General features: G+C 61.7%; 1 protein-coding gene across 1 annotated transcript in view; it reads right to left on the minus strand.

Annotated features, from left to right (window-relative positions):
• Window positions 1–862: 862 nt before the first annotated feature.
• NECTIN1 (nectin cell adhesion molecule 1) overlaps window positions 863–22,342 on the minus strand; it is a 61,401-nt gene continuing 39,921 nt past the window's right edge. The window contains exons 2-6 of the mRNA XM_051848688.3: window positions 15,122–15,472; window positions 14,405–14,707; window positions 14,039–14,156; window positions 12,521–12,672; window positions 863–4,733 (exon numbers count right to left, since the gene is read on the minus strand). Coding sequence (XP_051704648.1) covers window positions 4,189–4,733; window positions 12,521–12,672; window positions 14,039–14,156; window positions 14,405–14,707; window positions 15,122–15,472 — 1,469 coding nt within the window. The 3' untranslated portion in view covers window positions 863–4,188. The remainder of the gene's footprint in view (window positions 4,734–12,520; window positions 12,673–14,038; window positions 14,157–14,404; window positions 14,708–15,121; window positions 15,473–22,342) is intronic.

Below are 22,342 nucleotides of genomic sequence, written 5' to 3' on the forward strand. Positions count from 1 at the left end.
ATCTCATTCGATTATCACTAACTCAACACAGCCCTTCGCAGGGTGCAGGGAGCTGGCCTTCCAGCGAGAGGCCTAGCCAGCTGCCAACAGCTGCCGGCTTTCTCCACGCCCGCCCAAGCCCGAGCCTACCCACCCCCGCCTGTCCGTCCTGCCCAATCCTGGCGTGGAGTACGTGCCTGGCCCCTAACTCGGCAGGAGGGCTTTGACCACCCCTCCCCTCCTTCCAGGGGCTGGCGGTGTGGATTTCAGTGAAAAAAGATGCTACCGGGGGTGGGGGAGATGGGACAACCCCTGAAGCCGCTGCCACTCCACCCCAGGATCGATTTGTCCTGCATTCCAGCCCGGGAGATGGGAAGCAGATGGCGCTGGACTGGGGAGGAGGAGGGAGGCGACCCAGGAACCAGGAAACCTGCCTCCAACCTGTCCTCATGCCCTGAGGAGAAGGGGGCTCCCCTCTGGCCCCTGTCCCCCAGGATGTGTCCCCAACAGGACGGGTGTGACACTGCTGGCTTGCTTTCTGACTCAGATGGGGCATGGCAGGGAGGACAACAGGGAGTGGGGGAACACGGCGGGACAGGCTGCAGCCAGCATGAGCCCCCAGCCACGTCAGGCCTCCTGAAAGGGCCCTCCTGTGCCTGCAGACCCCAACCCTCCCTATTGGACCCTTGTTCCATGGTAGCCTGAGCTCAGCCTCCGTGGGAGGCGCTCCTGCAAGACAGGGGGCGCGCGATGCCCACGTGGGGCCTGCATCCCAGCTGCAGAACCCAGAATCCAGACACAAGGGTGGGGGGCTCCCCATCAGCCGCTGCCCCATGGAGAAGGACCACAGCAGGGCAACCGGAGAGACACACGGCCAATGGGCTTGTTTTAAACACTTTATTTATAAAAAAGTACATTTTTTTCCTCAGTACATTTTTCAACCCATCTTTTTTTTTATACAAGTAAAAGGGGGTGAGGCAAGCACCCCCTGGGAGGGAACCAGGAGAATCTGCTGGGCTGTCCCCAGGACCAAAGACGAAAACGGTGACAGAGGAACCGAAGCAAAGGGGGCGACTCGCACGTGAGGGGAGGGGGCAGCTTCTCCTGGATTTTGTTGCATTTATACAAAAAAGGAATTATCAACTTTTTTTAACCAAGAATCCCATTCCTCACAGCAGGGGTCAGGAGAGCAGCAGCAGCACCGGGTGGGGCAGTGGCAGCGAGGCCCCAGGCGCCATGCCTGGGCCACCCCTGGCCCAGGGAGGGCTGTGAGCCCATCTATGGCCAGAGCAGGTTTCCCTGTGGGTGTGGGGGCCGCACGCCCCTCACCAGGAGAGGGTTTCTGTTGGCAGTCAGGTTTCGGGGGCCTCTGTCTGGACCCCCGGAGGTCTGAAGGCACCCCCTCCTCCCAGGGGAGAGGCCACCAGTGTTTGCGGGGCTACCCACAACCACCTAGCTTAAGTCCTGGTTTTTCTGCTTTGAGGACGGCAGAAAAGCTACCGCACCAGCGCAGTGGGCACACGGGGTGTGGTGGCAGAGGGGGCGCACGCCCAGGCCACAGGGCCTCGGGGCCCGCTCACAGCCTGAGCGCTGGGACACAGATTCTCCTTGGGATCAGCCCACTCCCCTGCCGGGTCTCTACCTGTGCTCAGTGCCCATGCAGCCGTGCGCGCGTGTGTGCGTGTGCGTGTGCGCGCACACGCCTGTGCTCGGCTCTGTCGGGGGTGTCTGTGCGTGCTCGCATGCACGAGTGCTGGGCCCGGGGCGGCCGCCCGTGCATGCCTGTGCTCACCAACTCGGTGCTGCTACTTCCAGCTCCTCCTGATAGAGGGAACCCAGACGGTTCGATGACACCTTAGGACAAGATCAAAATCTGCAAGGGGAGGGGAGGGCAGAGAGGCAGGATGACAGGCGGGGAGGCCTTGGCACAATGAACACCGGGCTTGTTTCAGTTCCTGCAAAGCAGCAGCTCAGCTCCTGCTGGGCCATGAAGAAGCAAGCGTCCTCTGTCTGGCGGGCCGGCCAGGCTCCCTTTGCCAGCGGGCTGCCCACGGCCCCAGCAGGACCATTGGTCCAGAAAACCCAGTTGCTCTAAGCCCAAGTGCTGACCCCTGCCTGTGCCCTCCCATCCCAGGGCAGCAGCCGCCCCAGTGGGTTGGGCTGGAGCAAGGCAGGAGCCTCCCATGAGCCTTTGCTGCCCAGACCCCATCACTTGTGCTTTGCTTGGGCAGTGGGGGGAGGGGAGGGAGGTGTGGGGGGTCTTAAGGAGGCCTCAGTGCTTTGGGGGGGCCCTGGCCTCCTAAGTCCATCCAGGAGGAGGAACAGAGAGTGGCAGTGCAGGACAAGGGAGACACGGGAGGAGGAGTCATTTCGGTCTCGTGCTTTCAAGGGGACAGGGAAAACGCCTCTGTCAGGCGGGCCCCTGGGGTTACCCCTTGCCTGGGTACAAAGGGACCAAGCGGAGGAGCGAGAATGGCATGAGGAGGGGTGGGGTCGTGATGTAACATGACGAGGTCCCCTGCCCTAAGGGGACACTAACACTGCTGGGAGAAGCAGTGCCGCTCCTCCACCTCCCCCTGCCCCATGGCTAGAAAGGCCCCGAAATATTCTCCCCCAGCTCCACCCTGCGCACTGCCCACAATGCCAAGAGGAGAGAACCGCCCGGGGCTGGCATGGCTTCAGACTTCTGCTACGTGGCTACTGGGCAGCCTGGGCTGGGGCTGGGGCAGTGAGGGCCAGGCCGGGCGGCCTCGCTGGGGGCCAGGGTCACACAGGTGGAGATGGAGCTCGGGTGGCGTTCAATAGCAGCACCAGGCGGTGGGGTGTGTGTGTGTGTGTGTGTGTGTGGCTCCCATAGGAAGCCTGAGGCTGGGCGGACAGTGCCTGTGGGGCACTGGTGTCTGCCTCCTGTCCCCTAACACTTGCTGTCCCCCGGAGCTCGCGTTGGCCTGGCCTGAGCTGACAGGCCCCTAATGGGCAGGCACAAGGGGCCTTGGAGCCAGCCTGTCCCACCCCCGGGTCTTTCCCATGTGTGAGCTTGTCTATAGAGTGCCGGGGAACCTGGGTGGCAGAGGGAAGAACTGAGGCACTTTGAGCTGGGGGACGGAGAGAGAGCTGGGAGGGGCCTTCCTCCATTGCATCCAAGGGAAGACCCAGGCAGGCCTAGGGTTGCCAGGTGCCCAGAGGCCCACACCAGCAGGAGGGCTTCTCAAGGCTGTCCCTCGCCCCAGGGAACGGAGAGGGGGTGAGCAGGTGGTTCCCTGGTTGTGCCACCCCATCACACTTCTGCCAGCCCCGGGATCTCGAGTGGGCATCCCCATGTACCCTCAGACTGTGTCCGTGGCTCTTCTCTGCGCTTCTCAGCCCTGGCATCTCGCTCCTGGAGGAAATCCCCTGCTGGGACCCCAGCCCCGACTTTCCAAGAGAATCGAGCACTTATGGGTAAGGGAGAGGTCCAAGAAACATTGGTGCTTAAGGAAGAGAGGGAGCAGACAGGCCGGGCCTTGGGCAGCGTCTGTGGGCCCAGGCACAGTGAGTGGGTGTGTGCGCGTGCATGTGAGCGTGAGCTGGCAGGGGGTGTGAACAGAGTCTTTAACAGAGTCTGCCAGGAGCCCCCCGCGCTGGGGTCAGACAAGGGGAGAGTGAGACACATCAGAGTTGGTCCAGCAGGACTCCCCACAGGCCAATGAAGAAATTATGTGAAATCAACGTCACCAGGTAAACACACTGCCCCAGGTCCCAGGTAGGGACCTCAACTGGATTCCTGGAACAAACAAGATCTCTCCCCTTGGGTGCATTGGACGAGCCACCCCCACCCCTCACCCGTTGGGTGTACCTGCTGTCTAGGGGGGTGGGTTCCTTCTCCCAGGGAGAAGCAGCATCTGGGGTAGGGGTGGGGCTCTTCCTCCTGAGCCCCCTCAGCCCTCCACCCCCAGTGAAGAGAACACAAATTCCAGTGTTGGGGGGTGGGGGAAGGAGATACAGCAACACCAAAGCCACGGTCAACACAACACCATGGGGAGGGGGCAGGAACAAAAACAAAGCCGAGTCCTCTACCCTGGGCTGCCCTGCTCCCTGGGAGCTGGGGGCTGGCTCTAGGCAGTGGAGCGAGTCTCTGCGGAGCTCCAGGAGGGGTGCGGGTGGGGGGGCGTGCGGCGTGCGGGGCGGAGTTGGGGAGGGGCGGGCGCAGACAGACGCTCCAGAAGCGGGCTACACGTACCACTCCTTCTTGGAAATGAAAGACCCGTCGTTCTGAGAAACCATGTTCTCAGCCAAGTCCAGTTGTTCAGGGTCGTACTGGTAGCCCAGAGTCCGGTCCCCGTAGCCGTCCTGCCGGGCCTCGGCCTCATCCACCGTGAAGTAGGGCCGCTTGGCGTCCTCGTCGTATTTGGGGTGGGGGCCGCCCACCTTGCGCTCGCCCCCTCCGCCCTCCTCCTCCTCCTCCTCCTCGTAGCTGCTCCCGCCCAGCGGGCCGGCCTTCTTGTCATCGTCGGAGTCATCGGGGTACTGCAGGTTCTGCGCCATGGGCGGGTGGTGCTGGGGGATGCCCGCCTTGCTGTAGCCGTTGCCGTACACGTGCTTCTTGGTGCTGTAGTCGCCCTTGAAGGTGTGCCGGCGCCGGCGCAGGGCCACCACGATGCCGCCGACCACAATCAGCACCAGCAGGACGCTCCCCGCCACGCCCCCAATGATGGCCGTGGGCACCGGCCCGGCGCGCCGCCCATGCTCGGGAGGAGACGGGGTGTAGGGAAATTCTGGGAAAGGAAAAGAGAGGGAGGGGACAGAGTCAGAGTCTGCTCCTGGGGCGGCACCAGGGGTGGGAGGAAGGGGGGAAAGCGATGGGGAAAAAAAGCAGGGTGGGAAACGGGGGCGGGGGCAGGCAAGGTTTGAGCAGCTCCCGTTCCAGAGGCTCCTGGGCACCTGCCGGGAGACCCACTGTGCAGCAGCACTGGTGGCCAGAGCAGAGAGAGGCAGGAGACAGCACCCGTAGCACCAAGGCCTTCCATCCTGTCCCGGGAGTGGGTGCAGGCCCAGCTCTGCCCCTGGCCGTGGTGCAGAGGTCCTCACGCACAGCACCCACAAGCCACCATGTGCTGTCACCACCCTGGGAAGCAGGGGTGTGGTTCATTTCTTCTGCGCACGAGGAGGCCAGGCACAGGGAGGTTCGCAAGGGGCCGCAGGCCGCCGAGCCTGTGACGCAATGCTGCTTCTCTTGCATATGGAGCCTGTGCAAACGTCTCGCGAGTCCCTCAGCATGACACCATTGCCCGGCTTCAGGGGCCCAGAGTCCAGGGCTAACGCCCAGAAGACGGCCTGTACGTGCCCACCAGTGGCCAGGGTTGTGGCTCTTGGCTGCAGTCTGGCCCTGCAGGGCAAGGTGGGGGACCCAGCAGTGCTGCCAGCCTGGGCTACAAGCACAGTCACCCAGGAGGGCAGGGTGCAGGCACAGAGCAGGGCTTTGTACACACACAGCAAAGATGCTGAGGACATGGCGCCTGCCATGGCAGGTGCGTCCACACAGCTGGGGGCTCACAGGACGGAGTTGAGTGCTGAACATGGATGCACCGACACACGCACACTGTGGACAGAGTGGACACGAGGAGGCAGGAAAGGCGAGGAGAGGATGGAAGTGGGTGGGAGGGGACAGGAAGCTGACTTGAGTGACTTTCTGAGCCAAGGGGGTGGGGGTGGGGGCAGGCCTCACTATTCTGCTCTGGGCCAGGCCTGGGGCCAGAGGTCCTACAGTGAGGCTACGGGAGGCGGTTCCCAGCACTACCACAGGGTGGCACCGGAGACCATGGCTGGCCTGGTCCAGAGGCACTGGGGTAGGACCAGAGGGCTGACCTCCACTGCTCTCTCCGGGCCAAGTTCAGGCCAAGGTAACAGCACCGGGTCTGGATTTCTGTCCGGGCCCCTGGGAGCCTACTGCTGCCAGCTCAGTCCTCGATTCAGCATCACTCACAGCATCGGAATCGGGCTGCTCCCGAGAGCCTGTTCCGCCTGGGTGGGGCCGGCCCTGTGGGGTGTGTAGGGTGCTGTCTGCGGCAGGCAGCAGCAGGGTGGAGATTCTAGGAAAGAGGAAAGGCTTTCCTGGAGTTCAGGCTGGCAGGGCTCCTGAGAACACAGGGGCCTGGAGAGTGGGAGGCCGTTTGGCCCAGGTCACGTGGCTGAGCCGGGCCCGGCCCTGGGCTCCTGTGCCCGGGCCTGCGCATGCAGGAGCTGGCAGCCGGAAGCGCTCCCCACTTGTCACCACCCTCAGGTCACTGTTTACTGAATCTCTGCTTATCTGCTGAAGAGTCTCCTGGGGGCCTGAAGCTTCTGCAGGCTCCCCAGGTCCCCGTTTGTTTACTGCCTTAAAGGGGCCTGCACCTGCTCCCCAGGAGGTGGGAGGAGGAGCCCCGCCCTGCTGCACTGTTAACCTGCCTGCTCCCTCTTCAGGTCTCCCGGATGTGAACCATCTCTCCCTCTGCACCTGCCTTCTGCTCCACCCCTCCCACACCCCCCGCTGACCCCTGCACCCAAGGGATCGGCACACGCGTACTGAGCATCTGTCTGGCTAGTCACAGGATACAAGCATCTCACAGCCTAGCTGGGAACCGAATGCCACTCTGAGGCACAGAGCCGTGGGAGATGTCAAGGGAAAAAGCAGAGAAACGCTCGGGAGTGCAGCAGAACGAGAGCTCCGGGGCTTGGAGTTAGGAACTCTCCTTGGAGGAGGCTGGACTTGGCCCAGCCTTGAGGGATGCTAGGGACCTGCAGAGGCCAAGGGGATAAGGACGGCACCAGGGTGGGAGCTGCCTCTTCTCCTGACACAGGGTTCCTGGGTCCCCGGCTGCCCTCGCCCAGGGCTCTGTCTCTGGCTGCCTCGCTGGGCTCTCTCTCTGCTCCATCGGGCTCCCTGGAGGCTCCACCCGTGGATCTTCCACCCTGACTCTGCTTCCTTTCCTGGTGGCAGACTGATCTGCTTCATTTATTACCTTTATCCTGATGGCTGTCGCCCAGCTCTGGGACTTTAACTCCAAAGGCCTCTCGGATGCCATCTCCCCAACTGTGGCCCACAGAACCTCCAACCACTTGCTCAGAGGGTTAGCAAAAGCACTGGGCTCAAGCACTCGGGGAAACGGCTTGGGCAAAGCATGAGTGCCCCAGCTTCTCCTGCATGTGGGATGCAGTGTTTCTCCACTTACCAGAGCAGGAGCCCTGCCCTTCACCCCTGCCCGCCAGGGCCGTCTGGCAGGGACACACACGTTTGAAAGAGAGCCCTCTAGTACATCCTCATGTGGATTTCTCACCTCCAACCCAAAACCCGTCTCTCCCACCTGGTTCGCCATCTTCCCTCCCACACTTCTCCCTTCAGCCTAAGCCCCCGAGTTCTCCAGTGCCACCACCACTGGGGACTCCCAGCTCAGAATCTCATTCATCTTTGACGCCTCCTCCTTCCCCTCCTGGGCCAAAGTCTGCGGTCACGGTCACATCTCACTGACTCTCCCCCATTCTGCATCTACCTCGTGATGCCGGGGTTGACTGCAGGTCCCTGGACCTGTCACCTTCCTGGTCACCCCACCCACAGCCCCCAGGTTAATTTTCTTTTCTCAAAGACCAGCAAGGAATGCCCGACTGCGTGCCGGGCAGGACAGCCTGGCCTGCAAAGCTTCTGCCAGGCAGCTTCGCCTTGGGTCTGGCCAGCACGCCTTCTGTGCTGTGCTCCTTGCCCAAATCCGTTTCTCGGTGCAAACCTTTGCTCACGGCACTCGCGCCAGGCCCGCGTTCTGCTGGCTTCTCGTGCAGGCGTCTCCTGCCCTTTCCTCTTGTATTTTCATGTCCTAGTGGTCTGCACCTCTCATTCTGGTTTGAACAATGGCTGATTCCACTCCATTAATCACACACTGATTTTGCCGGTCTAAATGGCAACTAAATGCAAATTAGGATTTAGCACGATGGGCTCTGGTCCTTCGGCCAGTTTTCAAACAAACAGCTTGAGTTCTTCTCTCCTGTAGGCATGAGGCCAGGGGTTGGGGGATGGCAGCCTCACGCAGATCTTGGGCTGACACGTTGCTGAGGGGGGCAGGTGTGCACCACGTAAGTCCCACTGTAGCTACTTCCGTACTGTTTCCAACAGCAGGGACCCAAAGGAAGATGCCACTCTCCTGCACCCTACTTGCCTGGGTGGCCTGCTGTGACCCCCCACAGGCATCTGGGCGGGGTTTATTGTTTCACGAGAGCGGCTGGGGTCCCAGACTAGTTTGTGAATCAGAATTAGGGAGCAGCACCCTTCCCTGCTTGGAACCCTGCAGTGCTCCTGTTCACACACAGTGAACGCCCAGAGTGCTCTGCGGGCCCTGCACTCGGTCCCCACTGCCGATGTCACCTCTCCCTGGCGGCCCTCTTCTCCGAGGTGTTCCTGTGGCTCACTCCCTTGCCTGCTTCAGGGCCTGGCTCCCACACTCGCACCGTCACAAGCTCCTGTGTCCCTGGGATGCTGTTGCCTCTGTCGCTTTCTCCACCTCCCCTTCGCCGTGACTACGCAAGCCCTGCAAGGACGGGTACGAGGGCTGCTCCGCGCACCGACGCATCCCAAGCACCCAGCTTGCCCCGCGTGTGGCCGTGGAAGAATAAACTCTCCAGTAGCCAGCTGTGCTTCAGGGGTGAGCCTTGCCCCAGGCAGGGCCGTCGTGCAGCAGACACGCAACCGGGGACCTCACTGCACTGCTGTGCGGGACAGGAGCACAACAGCGGCTTGGGGCGGGGCTTATACTGGGTTTCTTTCACCTCAGGCCCTCTGGTGATTCCCCACCCCCCAAGTCCCAAGGAGGGTTACTCTTCTCTGGGCATCTTTTGGCTACTCGGGCAGCAGAAGACTTTGGCATGGAGATGCTGAGCAGGAGGCCGAAGAAGCAGGTGCAGGAACCCAGCTCACTCGCAGGCACAGGGGCTGTGGTGTGGAGTGGAGCATCCTCCCCTCTGTCTCCAGCTGTCAGGGTCAGCCAGTAGCCCCTGTCTGTGCCAGCAGCGCAGCCGCAGCTGGGGGCCCTAAGGGCTCCCTCACGCCCTCGGAGAGGGGGCGGCCACACCCCTTTCCTGAAGGCTCCCTTCTGGGGTCTCAGCCTGGCTGGCGTGGTAGAGCTGCAGGGACTCCGCATTCCTTTGGGGCCCTGAATGACCTGGGTGGCTGGTGGGGATGAGGAGGCTGGATGGCTCTCAGGTGGCGTGAGGGGTGAGGGTTTACAGCCTGGATCTAGGCTCTGGGAGGTCTGGGGTCAGAGACAATAGGGACCGGGCTGGCTTCCAAAGCCCTTGCCTGGCGCTTCCTCGGGCCGGAAGATCAGGGCGGGAAGCCGTGTGAGAACTACACCTCCCAGCACGCAGTGCGGCCGGCCGCAGGGCGGGTGGCGCTCCTGTCCCCTGCAGCTGCAGCAGCTGTGCCTCTTGTCAGGCCAGCAGGCAGGGCCTGGGTGAGCTGGAGGAGGACGGGTCCTCCCGGAGGCCGGGCCACAGCTGCGCTCTCGCGCTCTTAGCCGCGCGGCCATTTGTCAGCCTGCGGGAGGGCACGTCTGGCTCCGGCTCAGCCCTGAGGACTCCTGTGTGCACGCTCGGCAAGCAGGCAGACAGCAGCTCCTGGGAACGCACACGGAGGTGCATACCCACACTCAGGCCTGGGCATGCACGCTCGCAGGCTCACACCCCCTGCCCTTCTGCGTGGACACCCACCTGGAAAGCCCACCACCTGTGGTCTGAACACCTTCCCGCCCCACAGGCAAACTGCTGCCATCACCCCCCTGGGATAGGCCTGGATCTCAGTGGAAACGCTAGTGTCTCCTTCCCTGCCCTGCCCGTGGGAGTGGCAACAGGCTAGGTCCCTGCCAGAGGCTTGGCCACTCTCTTTCTGACACCCCAGGGGTAGATGCTGCCTCATTTGGTCTCCTATAGTCTGTAAGCACCACAGCCTGGGTCCCTTCCCCACCCTCGGGGTTCCCTCCCGAGGGAGAAGGGAGAGGTGCTTGGCTGGACCCCCCATGGCCGACAGAGAGATGGCCCAGCCCCTTCCATACCTGCCCACTGTGCTACCCCTGGAACGAGCCCCCTGCCTGGCTGCCCTGACCCCCACCACTGCTATCCATGAGTCTTTGCAGGAACCCGGCACACACACACACACACATACACACACACACTTGTCCCTATGGCGCGCCCCCAAGGGCTGGCTGCTCCTGCCCCACCCCAGCTGCTCTTCATTTCCCTGTCCAGATGTGCCCAGGGCAAAGCTATTACCCAAGTGGATGGCCAGAATGAAAAATTAAATTTCCACTTATCCCTCTCGCTCATGCATTCCCTGCAGAGCGGCAGGGCTGGGAGCCCAGGGCAGGGTGGGCACGGGCTGACGTGGGATGAAGGGTAGAGAGGTCAGCGGCTGCAAGGAAATGACTTGGAAGCACAGACAGCCTTGAAAAGGCTCAGGCCCCTGCTGAGTCCTCCGGAGCGGGGGCGGCCCCCAGAGACCCTCCCCCGGGGAGGGCCAGCCACACAGCCCCTGTGCCCGTCAAGGACTCAGTGTGTGTCATGCTTTCCTGGCTCCTGCTTAACTGCGCTGTCACCAATGCAGTCATGTTGCGTCCCTCTTCCAGCTGGAGCCCTGGGTGGCCCCAGCCCATCTGTCCTCCAGGCCACACTGCTAGTGTGATGATGGCTGTGGGCAGGGTGGCACATGCTGCCACCTGGGCCTGACCACAGATCCCACGGAAGGTGCCACAACAGCCGTGTCTCCTCCCTGCTCCCTGCACTTGAAGTCACCTGCCACCCCCTCCTCCGCCACTGCTGGGGGGGCTTTGGGAGAAGAAAGACCACTCCCCTCCTGCCCTGGCCCTGCCTCTGGCTGGGCATGGCACACCGCCTGGCCTGGAAGGGCCTCTGGTCGGCCCTCTCATGCTGGGGAGCAGGGCAGGTTGCTCCTGGTTTTCTTTCTGCAGACAGCCTGAGTGGTGGAGGGGAGGCCGTGGGGGCGGTCAGTGGTCCTCCATGGGGGCGGGGGAGGGGGACGCTGGCCTGCAAGACTGCGAGAAGCCTTCAAGGAGAGGCACTTGTGGGCTGCAGACTCGGAGGCTGTGGCTCAGAGGAGTAAAGACACTTCCCAGGGGCCCGGAGCCAGGAGGAGCCAGCAGGTGGTGGACGCCCCCAGCCTGCGTCTGTGCTACCCCTGGAACGAGGCTGCCTCCCTGCGGGCGCTCAGGCACCTGTGAGGCTCCCACTGCACTTTGCTCAAACTCCAGGTGACGGAAGTGTGGTTCTGGCCCCTGTCTTCTACTTGCCAATCTGTGGGAACCCTGAAGCCTGAGCCCGAGAGGGAGGGGCTGCCTTGATTTCCCCAGGCTCCAACCCTGATACTTGTACACCCCTCCCCCCACATGCCCAACCACTCCTAGCGCCAAGGGCAAGAAGCTGAAGGAGGCAGCAAGGGACTCAGCTCTGCCTAGACAAGAGGGGTGACAGAAGGCCCAGGACAGCTCGGGGCTGCTTTTTCTGCAGCTGGGCCTTAAATGTACCCAAACATGATGAGGTCCCTCAGTCCTGGGACATAGGCTCCAAGCTAAGGGCTTGCCCAGTAATAGCCAGCAGTTCCTGGTGTCCCTGAGGTCACGTCCTGGGCATGTTACTTCCTGTTCATCACTGCAGTAGATGGAGGGCACTTCCTGTTCTAGGAGGTTCTTCCTGTTACAGGCTCAGGTGCAGTGTCAGAGGCACGCCTCCCAGGGACACTGTGGGTAGTTTCACCCTCCACCGGCCTGTTCCAACATCTCTGCTCACAATAATGCTGATGACGCAGGTCACAGTGGCAATCGTGGCGCACTGGCCGTCTGCTGGCCGACTGCTGGCCAACCGACCTGTGCTAGGGTGCTTCGCCTGTATTACATATGTACCCTTCTGACAATGGCCCTCTAAGGGTTGTCCCGGTTTTCCAGGGACAAGGCGGGCAGCCATCAAGCCCATACTCCTTCCATGTCCCATGCAAACTTCCTCCCAGAACACCCCGGCCCCTGCTCTCCTTTTGTCCTGAGGGGTCAGGCGGTTCAGCACCCCCATCTGCACTGAGAGGGACACAGCTGCGGGGCACGGAAGCACTGTGGCCCCAGGCTGCATCCTTACCTTCTCTCTGGTCTCCCTGCTTGGGGTGAGCCTCATCCTGCAGCCCACGCAGGATGCAGGGCTTGAAGGAGGCGAGCTGCACCTGCACACCTGCCCCCACCCTGCCAGCCTCCCAGCAGTACCACCAGCAGGCTCTGGCCGCCGCCCCTCCCCAAACCAACAAGGCTGTCCGTAGCACATCTGCCCCTCTCTGTCTGGGTACCACCCTGACCATCTTACATACAACATTAAGTGTAGCAAAGAGAAAAGAAAGCAAGACCAACAGCCAAAGCGCAAGAGCAAACCAGAGAGGAAGAGAGAGGGTAGAGAAGCTGGCTTCCCACCATAACGTCACCCAAAGGTGGGGGATATGGGTAGTGGAGGAGTCGTGGGTGGGGAGAGGCAGGAGGGGGAGGTAGCGTCCTACCTGTGATATTGACCTCCACCTGGCCAGAGCGAGTGCCGATGGGGTTGGTGGCCTCACAGACATAGGTCCCGGCCAGGCTGTAGCTGATGGGACCCCTGAAGAAGAGGGTTCTGTTCTGGGCCTCCACGCCCTTGGGGAGGGAGCCGTTCAGCCTGCGGGGATTGGGAGACATGGCCGAGGGTTACGAGTGTCGGTCCCAGGAAGCTGCCCCGGGGTCACCCCCCAGGCTCCAAGCCTATCAGTCCTACGCTGAGTTCACGCTGAGTTCACATGGCAGGCTGTGTCTCAGAAGGAGAGAGACCAGCAGCAGGAATCTACTGCACTAGGCACCTCTATAGCATTCAGGGTTTCACATGTGATCATCCTGACACTGAAGTGTAGGCAGCGCAGGTGGGGACAGGTCCCACGTCACAGAAGCAGCATGAGGTTCAAGGCCAGGGAAGCAAGGCTGGCTCTCTGGACTCCGAGGGAGTGCTCTTGCTACTACTTGTGGTCCCTGGTTGCAGGTCCTTGGTCTCTTGGGTAACTGGGTACTGGTCCAGATGCCTTGGTCCTAGCCCCCCATCTCCTGAAACAGAACCACTGGCAGGAAGGCCTGGGAAGCCACTCAGGTCTGAGATGGGAACTGTTGTGTTCCGTTTCCCCGTTGTCTTTTTGCACGGCACGTCACCAGACTTTCCCACGTGGGTTTGCCACGGATAGGGGACGACCTGCCTTCCTCCTGGCTACAAAGCCATCATTTTGATGAGCCTGGCAGATCCTGGGTTGCAAAGCTGAAACCAGCACGCAGGCTCGGGCCACTCCCACCCTCAGAAGCATTTTGTGTTTCAGGAAGCGGAGGCTAACAGGTGAAACCCGCCAGTGCCCTCCCCTTCCTGGAGGGAGGGTTCAGACTCCCTCGGGGTGCCGTCTCCTGCCACCCAGCTCCACTTGGCTTCCCCCATGCCCTGTCTTTCTGTGTGCTGCATGCAGCCTCCCTGGGAGGAAGCTCAGCCCAGCCATCAGAGCTGGCTGGAGGAGGGACAGGCCCCTCTCAGGACCAAAGACAGCCCCAAAAGGGGATGATGGGACCCCACTTCTAGAAGGCTGATGTCTGCTCCTCCCCGAGCAGCCCGGGGCTGGGGGACGCTGGGAACAAAGAAAGATCTGGGCTGCTCCAGAACACCAGCCTCCCCAGGGATACCTCGATAAAAATAAATACTGGGGGTTGGGGTGGGAGTGACTCAGGCTGAATCACCAAAGGAAAATGGCAAAATCCTTTATCAGGGAGCAGGAGGGAGGCGGGTCACGAGGGAAGCCCCCCCTGGCACAAGGGTTTGTCCCGCTGACCCTGACACTCAAACATGCAAGTGTCCATGTGACTGTATGAGTGGGGGGTCCTCTCACAGCCGCGCCCCTTCTCCCTGAGAAGCCTGAGCTCAGACCCCAATGTCTTTCCTGCTTGCGGCTCCTGCAGGTAGGCCCCTGTGACCCAGTAAGGTATCTTCCCGAGCGGCCAGCTGGCCCTGCCGCACTCACGTGGTCCAGTGGTACTCGGTGGCGGGGGGGTTGGCGTCGGCTTTGCACGTGAGCTTCACGTCCATCCGCTGCAGGTACCAGTTGCCGTCAAACCCCTCGATGGTCACCTCGGGCTCATCTGTGGGGCGAGGGATGATGTTGGAAGAGGGTTGGGGAAGGGAGCAGAGTTTAAGGCGAGGGAGTCCTAGATGGGAAGGGATGGAAGTGATGTGGGAACAGCTGGAGGAGAGGGCGGGGCGAGTGGGAGCAGACCCAGCAGGGGAGGAGAGGGGGGAGGAGGAGGAGGGGGGAGGAGTGAAGGCAAGGAGGGTGGCTTCGAGGACAGCCCCGGGCCCCGCCCCAGCTCCCGGCCCCCGCCCTGCTCACACTGCACATTGAGGGTGAGGCTCTCCTTGAAGCGGTCCATGTGGTAGTTGACGATGCAGGCCAGGGTCTGCCGGTGGGCCTCCCTGCTGGGCACCAGGCGGTACCGGCTGATGACGGTCACTGTGCCGTTGGGGTTCCGGATCTCCTGGTACTCTGCCTCACCCTTTAGCCGCGTCTCCCAGGACACCACGCTGGGGGGCTTCCCGTTGGCCGAGGTGCAGGTGGCCACCAGGACCTTGTCGTCCTGCCCCTTCCTGGCTCGGAGCACTGCGTGGGTGCCCTCGATCCAGTTGGTGGGCTTGGCTGCGGGAACCAGAGAGTGCCATGGGACCAGGTGCACGGCCTGGAGCCCTGCCTCTCAGCCTGCTTCACTGGAGCCCCTTCACTGGAGGTCTCGCCTTTCTCCTCCCTGCTCGCTTTTGTTAGGCTTGCACCTTCCTGGAGCCTTAGCAGGTGCAACCAGACTGCATGGACAGCTGGTTCCCCCATCGTGGTGCCCAGTGCTGTTGCTGTGTCCTGACAAAGGACTCCAGAGTGGGGATCCAGCCCGAGCCCTGACCTCACCTCCATGCAGAGCTAGGGTTCCCACCCCTGATCCCCAGGGAACTGGAGGCACCAGGCCCACCCTAGGAGCCTGTCTGGGGCCACGGAGGCAGGCAGTGAGGATGGCCCAGCTCCCAGGACTCTGGCTGAGGGTGGGGGGAGGGGGCGGCTTACCCATCACAGTGAGATTGAGCTGGCTCTCGCGATTGCCCGTGGGGAAGGTGGCAAACTCGCAGATGTAGACACCCTCGTCCTCCAGCTCCAGGCGGGACAGGCGGATGGTGCCATCCGTGAAGGAGGGCCGCAGGAACTCCACGCGCTCGCGGTAGGGTGCCAGCACCGACACCCCCATGGCCGGGTTGTAGATGGCCACGTTCTGCTTGGAGCCATTGGTCGCCTTCTGCCACGTGACCTGGGTGATCTTCACGCTGGGCAGCGGGTTGGCAAAGCTACAGTGCAGCACCACGTCTGTGCCGATGAAGCCATACATGGAGTCGTTCACCTGCACCACCTGCGTATGGGCGCCTGGCCCAAGGAGACGGCAGAAGTGGTCAGTCCAGGCCCGCACTCTCCCACCCCTCTCATTCCCAGTGCGCTTGTCTTTTCATTTATAGCAGTCATTATTCTCTTTATACTAGTTATAAAAACATTAATTACTTGTTATAATACTCTGGGCCATACTGAAAATAAAGAGAGGAGGAAAAGGCAACACCCTGTGATCCAGGTGCTTAGAAAGATCACTGATCATCCTGTTGTACCTGTCTTCTCACTCCCTCTCTCTTCATCCATCCATCCTCCACCCATCCAGCATGCATCCATCCATCCGTCATGCATCCAGCTATCTAGCCATCTCTGTTTTTTGAACAAATCAGACTCATATTGGACAGACTGCTCTGTAAGCTGATTTTCCACCCAGGGATGTATTGTCAATAGGACTCTATGCTAGTGAATACATATGTCCACTCCCCCATTTATGATGAAGGCTCAAAGCACTGCTTTCCAAGTAGAGCCCCAGTTTAGAAGCCACGAGCTGCCTGAGCTCCCTGGGTCACATTTCCCTCACTGATAGGTGGGGCAGAAAATCTAGTTCTGTCTGTACCTCAGAGCGTTGCTGGGGAACCCATTGGAATGATTGACGGAGAAGTGCGTGGGGGCAGGAAGCTGTGGGTGACCATGAGGGTACGCAGCGGCTGACACTGTGGCCGCCCTTGCTGTCTGTCCTCCATGGCCGACTCCCCCACTCCCTGGGATGCACTGGCTGGGCCCCCTTCCCCGGCCAGGCAGAGGAAAGCAGGTGTTGCCCAAGGCCGGGCCTCCACTGGCTCCCTGTCACCTTCAGTTAAGTCTTAATGTCTGCGCTTTTAACATCTGCGTCCGCCGGCTTCGGTCCACGTCCATCTCTAAGCTGTGCTTTCCAATGCTATCAGACTGGGCCTGGCCTCAGAACACAGCACGTTTCCGCGTTTCCTTCCCGCCCTCCTCCCACGTATTCAACCACTACTTGCTGAGGGACTCTACTCCAGGATCGATTCTCAGCACTTCGGTCCTATCAACGAGCAATTCAGTCCTGGCTGCCACGGAGCACCGAGCACCCACACAGCATCTGCAATGCTCACGCAGGTCCCTCAGCCCAGAGGCCTTTCCCTGCTCTGCCATGGACCGCTGCTGAGGCCACCTCCTTGGGCAGCTTCCCTGACCCTCACGGCCAGAGCCAATCTAGCCCCGCCAAGTGTGGTCGTTTTCTCCCTTGCAATATGGATGTGAGCCCCTCCAGGCAGGGCCTGTGTCTTTCCCATCTATGCATCCCCAGTGCCCAGCCAAGCATCTGGCCTATAGTAGGTGCCAGTAACAATTTGCTGCTAGACAAATTGCAATGGAAGCCGAGAGTAGAGATTTGCAGGAGGGAGTGATTGGTGGCACCAAATGAATGAATGGATAGATTCCCTCCGGTCTCCCCACTGGCTGGTTTATCCCATCCCCAACGCCCTGTTTGAGCTTCCTCACCCCTGACCACGATGCAGCTCCCTTCACTTGGGGCAGCCATTCCAGCAGAAGGCTCCGCCTCCAGCTGTCCCCCAGCCCCTGCTCATACCCGAGCCCTGGCGAGCCTCAGAGCAGGGTCACTGCCACACACTGGCTCACTTCCCCTCCTTTTACCCTGACTTCACTCAGTCTACTAAGCACCATCAGGAACACTGGCGACACCAAGCCCTGCACTGACCCAGGTGCAGAAGGATGGCCTGCATGGCCCCTAGGGACTCTGGGACCCAAGACCCGGGGGCAGGGAGGGAACTAGGGCTTCCATTTGCCTCATCTACATGATAGAGACCTGGGTGTAACTGCAGGTTCCTCTGTGGGCACCACAGCCTGTGGTCAGTACTGGAAGCTGCCCTCCACTCTTCCCCTTGACTGGGAGCAGGTGGCCCTGAGTCCCCAGTGCCCAGCACACACTCAAGAAATGCCTGCTAAAGAAATCTATCCTCAGCCCCTGCCTTGCTCTGAGTTCCCCTGATGTTCCCCCTTCTCTGTGCCTGTTCACATCCCCCTCCCCAAGCCCACTGGGTACCCCACCTGCATCCCTCTAGCTGTCCCCTTGGCCAGCGTGTGGGTGCTCCAGATCTGATACTACACCCAGCGCCTCCCCTGGCACAGGCAGTGTGCGCTGGGAGTAGCAAGAGAGGAGCACCTGCCTTTTGCTTGCTGTTGGAACTTGGCCAATCTCTTTCCCTTCTCCGAGCCCCATTCCCCTCCTCTGTAAGGGAGCAGGCTGGACTCCTTAGTCTCAGTGGTTCCTTCTGGCCCTAACTGTCTGGTGGCAGCCCAGCCCACGGCCCCACCCTAGGAGCAGTCTCAGAGTGAGGTCAGTGGGCCAGACGGCCCAGCACTCTTGCTGACTGGCCGGCTGGCAAGCAGCTAAGCCCGTGGCCCTCCCTGGCAGGATAACTGGTGCTCCCTGCCCCCTCCCCGGGCCTCCACTCCCCAAGCTTGCTGGAGGCTGCCCAGCACTGAGATAATGTGCTCATAATTGGGGAACTTGCGCCATACAGAGCTAGGAACAGGAAAAGCCAGTTGGGAGGACTTGGGCTACAGGTGAGGGTGCGGGGAGGGGTGTGGGAAGTGTGAGGCACCTTGGGATTGGTGCCAGGCATGGTGGGCCTGCAAGGGGGCACAGCCCACTGAGCTCGCAGGATCCTGTCCCCTCGTGTCCTGAAGACGTGGGGGTCAGCGGGTGCGTCCCTGGTGCATAGGCCAGCATTTGTTTGCTTTGCCTTCAGAGCAGCGTCAGTGCCAGGAGGGGAGCTCGCTGACAGTGCCTGGCTGGGGGCTGGGGAGGATGCTACAAGGAGGTCAGGCGCCCCAGGGACCTCCCTGCATCCATCCATCTCACAGGCAGGGCGGCCCTTCCCTACCCCTGTGTCTTTTTTTTTTTTTTTTTTAAAGGGGTAGTGGTGGTGGTAGGGTTCTCTCCTCTCCAAAAGCAATCACAGGGCAGGCCAGGGGGCAGTTCCCAGTGTGCCCAGCACTGTGTGCATGAGGCAGATGCCCCTGCTCCCGCCCTCTGTCCCAGTGATGGGCAGGGTGGGGAGGTCCCCTAAGGAGCTGGCAGACTCACCTGTGCCCTTTGCCTCTGGTCCCAGCCGACTGCTAGCAGGGCCAGGGGAGTGCCCCTGGGGGTGGACATCCTGGACTTCTGGAGGTGGGAGGGGCTGAGGACTTCGCCTGCCCACCCTTCCTCCTGCTCACCCTACTCCTGATGACTTCTCTCCAGGCTCAGGGATTTGGAAGCCAAGCTTGTGGCTTGGTCCCAGGACGCAGGGTAGGGGGTGAATATTCCTAGTCCCTGCACTGGACAGACCCTGGGTGGCTGTGACGGGCCGGGCCACAGTGTGGAGTCCATGAGGAGTGCAGTTCACTCCTGAAAAAGGAGAGAAGGAGCTGAGGGCAGGCCTCCCAGAACAGGTGGGCCCTGGGCCTCACCTGCAAGGCCTGAGGCACAGGCTCGGGTTGAGGGAAGCCTGCTCCACGGTGGGCAGGAGCGGAGCGCCCCGGGGACTGCACAGCCCATCTCCTTGCTGGGCCAAGCTTCTCCAAACCCTCCAGCCCCAGTGACCTGAAAACTGATGCCGGCAGCTCCCAGCCTCAGACGGGCTGTTCTGCGGCCCCCGCTGCAGGTGCAGGAGCCGGGCAGTGCGCGTTTGCATCCCACCTCTGCCATCCACCAGCTGTCTAACCTCGGGCAGACGACAACCTCTGTGGCTCGGGTTGCACGGAGGCTGTGCTGCTCATGTGCAAAATGGGGGTTTTCTGCTAGTGAATACCTGCTCTACAAAGCCGCAGCAGGATCAGATGAAAGCTGCCCTTAGCACACATCACATGCTCAGGAGCCGTCAGTGACTGTCACCACCGCCACAGTCGTCCCTGGCGCCATCATCTACGAAGCAGCAACCCCCACCAGCACCCATCCCAGGGTGAGTGCTGACCTGGGTGCTACCAGGCACCCCTCTTCCAGGACGCTCTGCAGGTGCTCACCCCTTCTCCCCTCATCCGCTGCTTACACACACACCCCAAGAGCACACAGCATGCAGCTGCACTCCTTTATTTTCTGCCTCTTGACATGTATGTCATCTATCTCCTGTCTCCCAACAGATCGTGAGCCGCTGGTGGAGGGAAAAGGAACAGGCTTAGCCACGGGCCGTGCTGACCAAGTCACGCCTGGTGCTGGCAGGGCCAGGGCTTGGAGAATCAACCCCCTGCTGACTCTCCTGAGTGCCCTGGGCTGGCAGCGCTGACCACAGCTCTCTCTCTCTCTCCTTCCTGCAGGTGCCCCCACCCAGAGCTGAGAACACTAACATGGGACAGGCCGGAGCTCGCCAGCCTATGTCATCCACCACTCTCAAAGTCTGCAGGGGCAAGGCCACTTGCTCAGGGACACAGGACAGCAGCCCCAGCCCAGGGCACTTCCCACCTGGCCACTAACATGGACTCGGGTTCAACCTCCATGGAACTGGGGTCTGGCTCTGGGTCTCTCCCAGCCTCCATCAGCACGGGGGTGAAATGAGGAGGACACCAGTCACAGCAGTGCAGCCACAGCACCAGCAGGGGACACCCAAGTGGAGGGTGCCTGCAGGGGACTGCTCCATGCACAGCAGGAAGAGACAGAGAGGTAGGAGAAGAGGGGTGGAGACACCCACGGGAACCTATGCCCTCCGCAGAGGGGCTCTTTCATCCCAGGGATATCAAAAGAGTAAGTCTATGTTCTCCACGGCCCCACCACGGGCCCCAGGGCTTATGCCCAGGTGCCTCAGTTTCCCCACTCGAGCTCAAGTCGGGCCATTCTGGTGGCCTGGCTTCCCAGAAGTGCCGAGCCAGCAAGGCCGGTGGCAGGCCGGCCCCCTGCGACGTCACAGACCTGCAGAAGCCTGAGCTCAGCAACAACACACAAAGCCTCCTCAGTTGTGGCAGACAAACCTGCTCCCCAAGGCCCGGCCGACCCGGCCGCCCTGCCCGCCACCAAGCTAATCCACAGGCGGGGCCCGGGTTCCCACGCGCCGGGCGCGGCGGCGTGCTCTGCCCCTCGTGCCCACCCCGAGCGGCTCCTCTCCCCGCCCCTTCAAACCACAGACCCCGTCTTCCACGCCAAGCAGGCTGGCACTGGGCCCGGGGTGGGGGTGGGTGGAAGGAGGAGCCTAGGTGAGGCGAAGGGGATTCGGGGCTTTCTGGCCTAGGTGGGCAGTGCTCCCCGGCCTGGGTGGGCACTTTAGAGGCAGTCTGTGTATGCACTGGGGGGAGGGGGCACTGGGCTCCTCCTCAAAGGCTTCCATGAAACCAGCACCCTATGGGACCAGCTCCAGAGCCTTCCAGGGGAGCTCCCTCCTGGCCCTCCAGGAACTGGCAGAGAGGAGCAGGACTCTGGGTGAGAAAACAGCAAAGTCCAAGAGGGGATGAGTCACCCGCCGGAACCCTGCTGAGTCAGCACCGACCTAAAGGTGACAGCCCCCCCTTCCCGGCACGGTCACTTCCCCAAAAGTTAGTTCCCACGTTGGCCAATTCCTTGCTTTCTCAAGCCCAGGGAGACTCAGCTGGGAGACAGCTAGGGAGGAAGAGGGTGGGATCAAGTGGGAACCCCCTTCCTGGGTCCTCTCCTCCCCCAGAGCAAGCCCAGCAGTGTCACCTGGACCTGACCATTCTGCCAGCCAGAACCCATGGGGGCTGGGTGGTCACTGCAGGCCTCTGAACTTGTCCCGTCCTGTAGCTGTGCCCTGGGCACACTTCCCCATCAGCTCGGAGCTCCCCGAGTGCCTGGGCTGCATCTCCTGCCTCCAGACTCCCTTCTCCACCCAAACTGGGGTCTGGAGGGAGCTCACAGGGCTCAGTGAGCAAACAAGCGCAGTGGCCGGCACAGTCCTTGCCCCAGCACCCAGCCTCCCTGCCTGGGGGCTGGGACTGGATCTGGGCCAGAGTTAGCCCAGCGTCTATCCGCTCCCCGATTCCTGCAGGGCAGACGTGGGCTGGGTGAGGCTGGGCTCTGGGGGACAATGGGGGACTCTCTCCAGGGAAGTACTGCACCAGCCTTTGCAGTGTCTCCACACCCACCTGGCCCGCAGCAGCGATAACAGTCCCTGATGGTATGGGAGAGGCTAATTGCTACTGTCCCAGCCCGGGCGCCTCTCCCCCCTGCTTTGAGGTCACACAAATGGCCCATGTTTTCCTTTGGGCCGGGCTCCCCCAATCCCCAACTCCCCACACAGAGCTGGTTAATGATGGGCTGTGGGGCTGGCGCCTGGCGCAGTGGGCGGGGAGCACAGTGCGTGGGGGAAGTGGGGGCGCGGCAGCCTGGGAAAAGACCCGAGAAGGAGTCAGAGTCATGGATCTTCCAGAAGGGCCTGGCTGGCCCTGTGCCCTGGCCGTGTGGAGGCCCCAGGGGGTGACGCGGGGATGGGGGTGCTCCGGCAGGTCCTCTCCCTCTCTGAACCTGGCAGGACAGGTTGGGGGACAGGGATGATTCAGGGAGCTGGGGTTTTGCCTTCTCCCATTAACAGCGAGTGGCCGAGAACCGGGGCTGCTCTTCTGCAGGCCTGCCTCCTTCCTGGAGCCACGGCCGCGCAGTTCTGAGCCAGCTTCGGACTCCGCTGCAGGCCCGTGGAGCTTCTCCCAGCTCCACCCTCTCCGTCTCCAGCCTTCAGGGCAGCACCTCTTAGTCCACTCTGCATTTCTCAGGCCTTACCACACGCCGCCTTTCCTCTGGGCAGCTGGTGGAGGGGATGGGATGGACTGGGGATTGGGAGAGGCGGGCTCTGGTCCCTGCCACCTGGGGGCCACTGTCCTTTGGACCTGGCCGGTCCAGCTCTCTCTCTGGCCTGGTTCTGTAGCTTCACTGCACCAACCTCTGGGAAT

This window comes from Oryctolagus cuniculus, chromosome 1 (assembly GCF_051225735.1).
Source record: "Oryctolagus cuniculus isolate XC-2025 breed Fujian yellow rabbit chromosome 1, ASM5122573v1, whole genome shotgun sequence".
NCBI classification, from domain to species: Eukaryota; Metazoa; Chordata; class Mammalia; order Lagomorpha; family Leporidae; genus Oryctolagus; species Oryctolagus cuniculus.